The following is a 10,232-nucleotide window of genomic DNA, read 5'->3' as shown; positions in this document are numbered from 1 at the left end:
ATTATTTTGAAATCAGCTTTGAAATCAGCAATGTCTAATCTCATAATACGTAAGGGTAGGCTATGACTATCACGAAATGTATTTATAGTTAGCAGGCAGCATGGCGATTTTTTTTTTATCGAAAATAATTCATTTGGAGCCTATGACAATTTTTTTAGGCTCCAACCATCATCGTATTTCACCGTTTTTGAACGGTAGCCTTCTGGTTGTGAAATGAATAGCCTATGTAGCCTTTGTAGGCTATGTTTACAACTGCGGAATTTGGTCGACGGTGAAGAAAACGGCCATAAGTGCATATGAATAAGGCCTTAGTTTCCACAGTCTATTGAACTATTGAAAGGAAAATAATATCCATAACAGAAGCAGTCATTTAACTTCATTTTGTTTCAACAATAGACCAAGTTCAGTAGTTTGTTGGCTATTAAAATAGTATAATTGTGGCCTAGATCCTTTGTTCTCACATTAACCTTTTGAAGTTAAAGAATTTAATTCTCCAATTACATAAACCCTATGATAAAATGCTGTCTGATAAGTACATTTCACTACCATAATTGCTCCAAGAGCAAAAAGCCTATGGCCTAGATAGATAAAACTAGCAAGGCCATTTAGCTAGCTATACCGTGCATTCAAGTAGGCTATTCAGTAGGCTAGCATGTGCTGCTGTGATGTAGCAGACACATCTCACTATTCCACCTACCCCATTACAAAACTTAAGAAGGATTTTGATATTCGTGCAAAATAATGTAGACGGAAAATGTAATAGCCAGATATCACATTGATAATAAAGGTAAATATTCAGACCCTTTGCTTTGACACTTGCTCAGGTGCCTCCCACTTCACTTGATCTTATTAATACATAAGTCTTATGTATTATGTTTCTACAGTCTGCTTGAATCCACCTGTGATTTATTTGGAAAGGCACACAAATCACAATGTAGATAGACACTGCTTGGCCAAAGACAGTTTCAGAGCCCTTCATAATTCCAAGATCAATGAAGTTTGTCACAAACAGGACACTTCCAAGAGCTGCAACCCAGCCAAGTTGAGCAATCGGTCATGCTGGTTTTATAGAATGACCAACATAAGCTGGCGTGGCCAGCTAAACCTGCAACATAAGACCAGCAACACTAGCTAAAACGACCAGGCTGAGGTGGTACGACAACCAAAACAAGCTAATTTGCCATCGTAAGCTGGGTAAACCAGCTGTGTTTTGCTGGTCTAGCTGATCAACCATCATATGGTGGTCAAACAAGCTGGTCAACCAGCAAACCATCTCAAGCTGGTCAGGCTGTTTTTTTTCAGCAGGGATGGCTCTGTGGATGTCCTTGAGTGGCCCAGCCAGAGACCAATTGGACTTTGAAGCCAGTCACATCTGGGTTCTCTGAAGATGTCTGAAAATGTCTTCACACCAACCTGACCATTTGAGAGGATATGCAGAGAATTGCAGAAAATCTTGTCCCAATATGCCCAAGTCGCAGCTGCAATCACTGCAAAAGATGCTTCAACTATGTGCTGAGTCGAGGGTCTAAATATTAATGTCAGTGTGATCTCAGTTGCCCTTTTGCAAACCCCCCCTCCTAAAATCCTGTTTTTGCTTTGTCATTACAGGGTATTGATAGCAGGCTATGAGGAAGAACATGAATTTCAAATGCTTTTAGCAGAAGGCTGCAACACACCAAAACAAGAGAAGGGGTCCAAATACTTTCTGAATCACTGAAGGTTGCTGTGTACAACACAAATATGTCTCTGATGGGTTGTTAGTGTAACACACTAGCAAGGGAGTTAAAAACCCATGGGTGCTAGTGTCTCTTACTAGCTCGTCTCTTAAGGCATCAGGAGCGAGGTTTCACCCTAACACACATAATGCACAGCTATGTACCAGCTGGTTACTATTACATTAGCAAGGCCTAAAACCATGGGCAAGTTTTAAAGAATGATTTTCAAAATGTTTTACCTGAATGTCACGATCACTGTTAAACATGCAACTCACCCACTACGCAGTACCTCCAGTCAGAGGGAAAGGCAAGGACAGTGGTATTTGCATGCCTTTAAATATTCATTTCAAAAGTAAAGCAGAATATTCCTACCATCAAAACTAGTGTGTTTGAGTAACCAGGGGTTTGTGTTGACTTACAAAAAGTATCCTGACAACAAACAGACATGCACTCTGAGACTATTGGTTACTAAGAAACTAAACCCGGTGGATTTCCCTTGATAGGAACCTCCATGTATTTTGCCAGCTTAGTAGCAGGAGTAAGACATGAATTATATAACCAGTGAAAGTAAATTATTTATAACCGTTCGTATGATCTTTAACAATAAATATTGCTGCAATGATGTATCATTTGTTTTACAGTTCTCACACTATTATAATTAGACAAAAGAATGTAATTGTCACTTTCCTGTTCCTATAAAGGGTATCCTACAACACTGAACATGCGTAATAAAAAATTGACAGGCGATTTTGCCTGCTACAAAGTTACTCATCACTGTTCATCTACTTAAATAAAAGTACATTGTCGTGCTGATCACTTGATTAAATGTCCGTCACATCACTCAATAGTTACTTGAAATCATCGAGACCGATGACAATTTTGGGCAGATTACCTAATTTGTGAAAAATGGCATTCAATGTCCATAGAAACGCCAAAACATTCACATAAAAATATGAGACACCGCTACAAAAAGGGCAGGGAACATTTTATCTACAATTTACACAAGGTTTTCAATACATGATTTTTATAAAATACCAAAACCACTGCCACACAACTCTTCTTTTAGACATTTCAAAATATGACAGAAGACTACCGAATAAAAACAATAAAATAAAATTGAAACGTGTAAACCCTTAGGGTATTCTTCAACTGCACTTTCTTAAGCTTAAACATGAGCCAGTGGTCTAGCTCTGGTTCCCCTTCCAATAAGACACATTGAGAACAATGAGTGTCATAGAATATTGGTGCAACATAAAAAGAATCTCATAAATGTGCTAACGGAAATTACTCTCAACACACCATAATAAAAAACGACTCAACTGTGCTAACGAAAAATGACCTCCAGCTAACATTGCTTACACGCTAAGGGCAGTTAGCATCATATTGGTAGTGACGGAACAAACAACTCCAATTTCTCCATGAATGACAAGGCCATGGCAAAATAATACGAAAAATGCCAATTCCTTTGTCGTTGGGCAAAAAACAAATGTGGGAAAACGATGTCACCAGGTTTTCAATACTGCCACAGGGTCAGCACTGAAAGCAGGGTAATTCAAATGTTCTTCTTGCCAAATAAAATGTGCTCAGCTAACCAAGAGGGCTACTAAAGATATGAAATATGCAGAGTTGGAAACCCAAGGGGCATAACAGAGCTGCTGGTATAAAGGCTGTCTATATAGCCTAAATAGAATGGAACACTGTGCCACAGGATGTCAGAAAACTATCTAACAGTGCTGCTGGTCCAACAACCAAGTTCCAGTAACAGTACCATATCTCAGATGATACATTTGACAATGGGGTATCAGTGAAACATATCTTCCAGTTTTCTGGTGTAAAATATCTTGTATCTTATAATGGTGCAGTTGAAAAATGCTGTTAATATGTGGGCTACCTAGTTTTTTAAAATTGGCCACAAAAAGAGCAACAAAAAAAACAAAACAAAAAACGGTAAGCGTTGAAAGGGAAACAATGATTTGCATGATATTAGCAAACAGTCAACAAACAAACAATAAACAAGTGGCACTTGGCCACTGATATGCATTTTCTGATTGGATGTAAATTGAAAATAAGCATGCAATGTTAGCATTCTACACACATGAAGATAACCAAGGTGTTGAGCTCTGGTCCACGCAAACTGCAACCATAATGTTGAGAGTTGGTTTCCCATTATCCAATAATTGTGTCAGAGAATGGAGAGGTATGGTGAGATCTAGCACGACATGCTTTAGAAGGGAGCATAAGAGAATTCAGGAATAAGTCAGGGCAATAAAAACTCCTATAGGGAATCAGGTGCTAGTATGGGCTGCATTCTCCACACCATTAAAATGCAGGTCTGTAAATTACATCGCTATGTTGCCTATACAGGGTTGTCGAAACAAACCACCATCATATAACCTTTTTTAACTATTTTCAGATTTTACTTTGCATCTCACACCTTCAACTAACTCCGTTGTAAATGTATTGACTCAATCTGAATGAATCTCATTTGTTGCAAATGAACATCTGTAAGAAAACCCATTGCCCAAAATTGTCTTGCCTGTGTAACGTGAGGTAAGTGAGGAGTGGTGGAGAAATAGTTGAGATTTTTTTTTTTTTGATATGTCAACTTAGGTCCTCTTGGCACCTAGTCTCTTAAAAACACTGACCACCATGGCATCCATCTGGGCATTGGGGCAGTCTGCTGAGCCTGCAGCACTTGTGCTGCTGCTGACCTTGGGGCTAGCCAAGGGCAAAGTGTCGGAGTGGAGCGGCTTGGTCGAGGCACTGAGGGAACCAGAGCCACTTTTGGGGGGCTTTCCCAGTCTTTGCAGTATGCTCCGCTTGGGACCCCCTTCAAGAACAGAGGAAGTAGACGAAGGGAGTGGAGGAGAGGACTCGTTGGGGGGCACCTTCACTTTGTTGCCCAGCCTGCTCAGGGCCGTCTTGGTTGGTTTGGTAACAGCTAGTTTGGTAGCAGCTGGTTTGGTAGCAGCCAGTTCTTTCTTTGTGGAGAGGTGAGGCCGTTTGAGCACGCCTGCGTACTGGAGCACAGAGCCTTCACCGTCACTATCGTCGTCCTCCTCCTCAGCAGCACCTGGTTTGGGTCCATCTCTCCAGCCAGCGTCCTCCTGGCCACCACCTAGCCGACTGAACACGCCTGTGGTCTAGATGTGGGGGAGAGGAGAGACAAAAAGAGGTAAGACAGACTTCAGGATTACGATAACGACACAAGATGACGTGAAAGATTTTGCTATTTTTCTGCACATATTTCTCAGTTTCCGCAATGGATATGGGGGGAAATTCAAAGAATATATATTTTTTTTTATGTTCAGCATCAATGTGTTGACTTAGCTTACCTTGGCAGCTGCTGAGGGTGTAGTGTCTGCCTTTGACTCAGCCCCGAGTCTCTCAAACACAGAGGTGCGTTTCAGGCCCTTCCCTGTGGGGTACAGAGTATCAAGAGCAAACAATGAACCAAACATTCATTTCACCAAGACAAACCAAACACACTTTTAGACATCAATTTGTGGAAAGAACATTTAAATGTTCTGGTTTCTAGATCTGTGTGTTGACAGATCAGAAATGTCAGTGACTTTATGAACAAGTCTGTGCTCATTCTCTCAAGAAAAGGATTGTACCTTTCTTGGCCTGTTGGGCAAGGATGCGTCGTGTGCGTGGGGTTGTTCCCTTTGGCATGTTTACAATATACTTGCCCTCCATTTCTGCAGTAACACGCCGTCGCTTCACTGGCAGGCCATTCCCTTCCTCGGCTGGCTCACTCGATGCAACTGAGGAAAACACATAAAATGTTTATCTGTTAAAAACCAGACTACATGAGAATACCGTAAATCTCTTATGTTGTAGGCATATATGGTCATCACTAATCCCGATTCCCAAAACATGCACAGCAGGCTAGAATTTTCTTTTTGTGTCCCTTTTTTACGTTTTGTTTTCCTTTTCAAATGTCATGAATGGAGAGCACCAAGCAGGTGTCTCTTTACCCTTACCTCCTTTGGCCCCCTTGTTGGACACGGTCACAGAGAGACGGTTGTCAGGCCACTGCGCAGGCGTGCTTGGTGGCGAATCCCTGCTTAGAGCACTGGCTATCATGCGGGTGGCAGCTGTTCAGAGAGGAGAAAAGGGTGCAAAGGGATTCTATTTATACTCTGGGTTTGATGAGTGGGCCCTCTTTCTTTAAATGAGGTCTATCAGTCATGGACAGGGTGTCTCTCTCAGTCAGTGGAAGGGGGGAGGAGGAGGAGGAGGAAAAACACTCACGTGTGTTCGCAGTGCGTCTCAGCTCAGCCTGGACACTGGTCTGTCCGGAGTTAATGGCGTCAGTGGCCATCTTGCACATATCCTTCAGTAGAAGAGAAACAGAAAGGCAAAAGTTACTCACTTCACTGCCATTTCTGATTTTTCACTGAAAGTAATGTCAATTCCTGTCCCTCACGCCTACAACACACTTCTAGAGAAAGTAGATGCAAAAGGGTCCAAACAAAATCATGTTGTGTGGCACAGGAATGTCAAGTATAAAAAGCAAACACCATGTACACAATCAAAATGAGTTTAGTATGATGTACAGCTGATAGAAATTTCAGTACATTTTTAATTTTACACATTTTCATTCATTTAGGAGACACTGTTGTCCAAAGTGACTTATATATGTCAACTATATTACAAGGGATTACATTGTCCACAGAGCTACTTGGGGTTACGTGCCTTGCTCAAGGGCACAGCGGTGGAAGCCGGGAACTGAACCCAAAACTTTCAGGCTACTGCACGCTAGCCCAGCTCCTTAACCACTACTATTGTTTGCTTCTCTTCTTAATTTACCACGATTATGCATTTTCTCCACAGGCATGCTATTTCAGTGGGATCATCATCAAACAAAACAGATGTTTCCTCCAACTGAACAATGGCTTCGGGATGTTTTCGTTAATTAGAAAAGAATGGCACGATATGAGGGTCTGTCTGTCCTGTACAATTAGTAAACTTACAATTTCTTTTGGTCTACACAAAGTAGGAGGTTTGTGTTCTGGATTTGCTTATGAGAAAATGTTCCATCATAAAAACGGCCTTTTCGGGCTCCTGAGGCAGAGCTTTTTTTGGTGGAAAAACTATCACAGTTAAGCATGATATTTTAATACCACTGAGGAACAACAAATGGTTTGAACTCTTTAAAAACATGAACATTCTGCATGTCCCTGTGTGACAATGTGAGTAATGGATCCCATGCCATTTTCATTTGGCCATTCAGATATTATGTAAATTATGTTAAAGTGAGTTGTCTTACCTGTCTGTAGACCACCTTAGCATGCTTGAGAATGGCAATGATATCTCCAATAGCAGAGATTCCCAGGTCCATCATGATATCCTTGCTGAGGTCCATGAGCATGTTCTTTTGTATCCTACATTAAAGGAAAATAAGTTTACTTACACACAGAGAAAACTTTGAGAATGATGGAAGTGACGAGGGAAATGTCACTCACCTGTTATCTACAAAGGACACTGCATAGGTAACAGCCAGACTGGGTGGGATCCCAGCATCTTTGAAGAACTGAATCCACTCCGAAGTGGCTGGAAGAACAACGTGGAAAAAGTTGTTTACATAGCGTAATTCTGAATTTGTGTTCATCCTTATTTTGCCGACAGCTGCAAACGACCAGCTGACAGCAACACAAATACTACATTGACTGTCTTGAAATGTCATAACAGCAGTTGAAACCCTAGAATACTCAAATGGCACTCCATATTTAGTGAAGCTTTATTTAGTGATATCTAAATGAATGACCTCACATTAAACTAACCAGCTAAACAAGCATCCGAAGAGAACACCCTTAGCTAGCTGTGCTGTCCCAGAAATATTCAGATAGCTATAAACTTTATAAAGTTAGGTGACACTACTCTCCTCTCGTACTACACCATTTCCCTTCCTAATAGCTCTGCTCGGATTTACAGCACAAACTTAAGACGTCAAAACGTCATGTATCTTCAGACTAGACAAATGCTAGCAGAAGCAATCACCAAGCAACCCCCAATGTTGTGATATATGAGGCAAGATATACATTTTTACAAACACATTCGAAAGGAACTATGAAGATACATGACCGACACGTGGGTTGTGGCAGTTTCAATGGAACATACAAATTTCACGACTAACATTACACTTTTTACATACACGCAAGATTTGTTCTCTAGGTACACTGGTGGTAGGACCCCCCTCCCTTACATGTTACGAACAGTTGCCAGATCACCACTCCCATGCTAGTTCATGACTCATGAGCTACTAGAGAACCAGTATAGTAGACTATTTTTAAACCAAAGGAATGTAACACCTGCCAACATCCTAAATCGTATCTGACCAATTGATCTGACCCAGCACGTATCTATGAAAGCACGTCTAACAAGAGCATCAACAATGCGCTTTATAGGCTACCATTAACATGTGTCACACTAACACATGCAGGCCTATTACTACTATTACTTAAATCCACGACACCCAAAGCATCACTAGTCGTCTGCTATTTGACGCTAACATACCACTTATTAACACAAAACAAATGATTCCAGCTAGCTGCCATTACAGTCATCAAAATAGGATGTTAACATCAGCCAAATGAGCTAACACTAGCCAAGTTGTAATTGTATGTATTAGCCACATAAACAGATTTTTGGCAGGACTTTTAACTTTGATAACAAGGTCAATAACGTTAGCAGTTACTGCAAAATAATAAATTCTAAATACTCTCTAAATGAAAGTTCAACGTTGAAGTCACTTTTCTGCCGGTCTTTTCGACCAACTTTCAGTAGCGAGGTATCATAGCTTTGTCCGCTAGCAGGATAATGGCACGTTTCACTCAAACTTCAACTGTGATTTTGGATATTAACTGGATGGCTGTAGATTAATTCAACAGTGTAGATATTGTGCTATACCAATCAACCCACAAATAAAACACTTCACCATGAGACTGTGTTGAAAATCAGGCCTTTTTTTCCACACTAACCTGATTTCTCTGACGCCATCTTCACTGCAATGCTCAGTGGCTCTTTGATGCACCCAGACACTTCCGGTGGAGCTAAAAATGCAGTTCCGGAAGCGATCAAACTTCCGGTTGAATAAGATAAAAGTCCTTTATCCCATCAGTGTCAATCAACTGAAATATTGTTTTCAACTAATTACCATATCGACAGCTTGGTTGTTTTTAAATATACAATGGTCTTGGTGCATATTTTATAATTTATAAATTAATTTAATTTAATGATACTTCAGTCTGGATGAAAGATCGGCACCTTCAATCTCTCAAAAACTGAATTTTTGGTGTTTCCACACCAAAGCTATTCCCCAACAGATTAATATCCAGCTTAACTCATCTTCACTGACCCCAACTAGATTGACATATAACTTGGGCGTCATAGCCTAATTGATGACCAACTTAACTTCTCTGAGCATGTAGCCTAGCCTCAATTGCAAAATCATGTCGGTTTATCCTTTACAACATAGCAAGATCAGACCTTATCTGACACAAGATTCCACACAACTTCTTGTACAGGCCATGGTTATCTGCTGGACTATTGTAGGCCTAATTCACTGTTAGCTGGCCAACCTGCTTGTGTAGTAAGATTGTTACAACTAGATTATTGTCTGTCATAGGATCTGTTGGTGTTGTGTACCTTAACCGTGTCCTCCTCCCAACTGGTCCTGCTGTGTGTGTGTGTGTGTGTGTGTGTGTGTGTGTGTGTGTGTGAGAGAGAGAGAGAGAGAGAGAGAGAGAGAGAGAGAGAGAGAGAGAGAGAGAGAGAGAGAGGGAGTCTCACTCTGTGTGTGTGTGTGTGTGTGTGTGTGTGTGTGTGTGTGTGTGTGTGTGTGTGTATGTGTGTGTGTGTGTGTGTGTGTGTGTGTGTGTGTGTGTGTGTGTGTGTGTGTCTGTGTCTATGTTTGTGTGTCTGTATGTGTGCGTGTCTGTGTGCGGGAATGTTGTCTTTCTGCACTTGCTATTCCCACACAAAGTTACAAAATTGTTACTTTTCAAGCAAAAGCATCAATAATGATCAAAAATCTTGTTTTTATTTTTGTTACGTTGTTTACTCTTCAATTTCTCACAAAAAACGAAAATCATTCATGTGGTATAGTGCAATACACCTCCTGCCCAGTTAGTGCCACTATGCCACCTATGTTATTCAATATGAAGAGAGAGAACAATGCATGAAGAAGTCTAATAATGTGGTGGGCCCACCAGACCCGGGAACATTGGCTAAGTAACAAAAACATGAACACCTTACAAGGGTTAAAGGAGATAACTGAAAAGTGTAGACAGACAGACCAGTCACACACACATTCCCTGCAAAAAATGATGGAATGATGTTGAATAGCTTAGAAAAGCTCTGGAGCTTTCTGAAGATCACTGTTTGAGGTAAGGCCTACAGCAGGGGTGTCAAAGTCATATTCACTGACGTGAATCCCTGACAGTAGCTAGAATGCATTAAAAAACACCGGGAAAAAACAGTGTTCAGTCCACCAAGTCATAAGCTATCGGC

General features: G+C 40.9%; 1 protein-coding gene across 2 annotated transcripts; it reads right to left on the bottom strand.

Moving 5' to 3' along the window:
* Positions 1-2,679: 2,679 nt before the first annotated feature.
* c15h19orf47 (chromosome 15 C19orf47 homolog) lies at positions 2,680-8,777 on the bottom strand. 2 transcript variants are annotated; one of them, XM_042064400.1, is made up of 8 exons: positions 8,702-8,777; positions 7,187-7,274; positions 6,991-7,105; positions 5,973-6,054; positions 5,702-5,815; positions 5,333-5,482; positions 5,051-5,133; positions 2,680-4,858 (listed from the first exon to the last, which is right to left on the bottom strand). In XM_042064400.1, exons 1-8 carry the CDS (start codon positions 8,718-8,720, stop codon positions 4,322-4,324), a joined length of 1,188 nt encoding a protein of 395 aa, XP_041920334.1. In that variant the 5' UTR covers positions 8,721-8,777; the 3' UTR covers positions 2,680-4,321. The 2 variants fall into 2 exon arrangements, with proteins under 2 accessions (XP_041920334.1, XP_041920335.1); XM_042064401.1 differs by having other exon boundaries at positions 5,408-5,482.
* Positions 8,778-10,232: the final 1,455 nt, after the last annotated feature.

This window comes from Alosa sapidissima, chromosome 15 (assembly GCF_018492685.1).
Source record: "Alosa sapidissima isolate fAloSap1 chromosome 15, fAloSap1.pri, whole genome shotgun sequence".
Classification (NCBI taxonomy): Eukaryota; Metazoa; Chordata; class Actinopteri; order Clupeiformes; family Clupeidae; genus Alosa; species Alosa sapidissima.
Note: the sequence above shows the minus strand (reverse complement) of the source record. Positions and strands in the feature narration are given on the sequence as shown.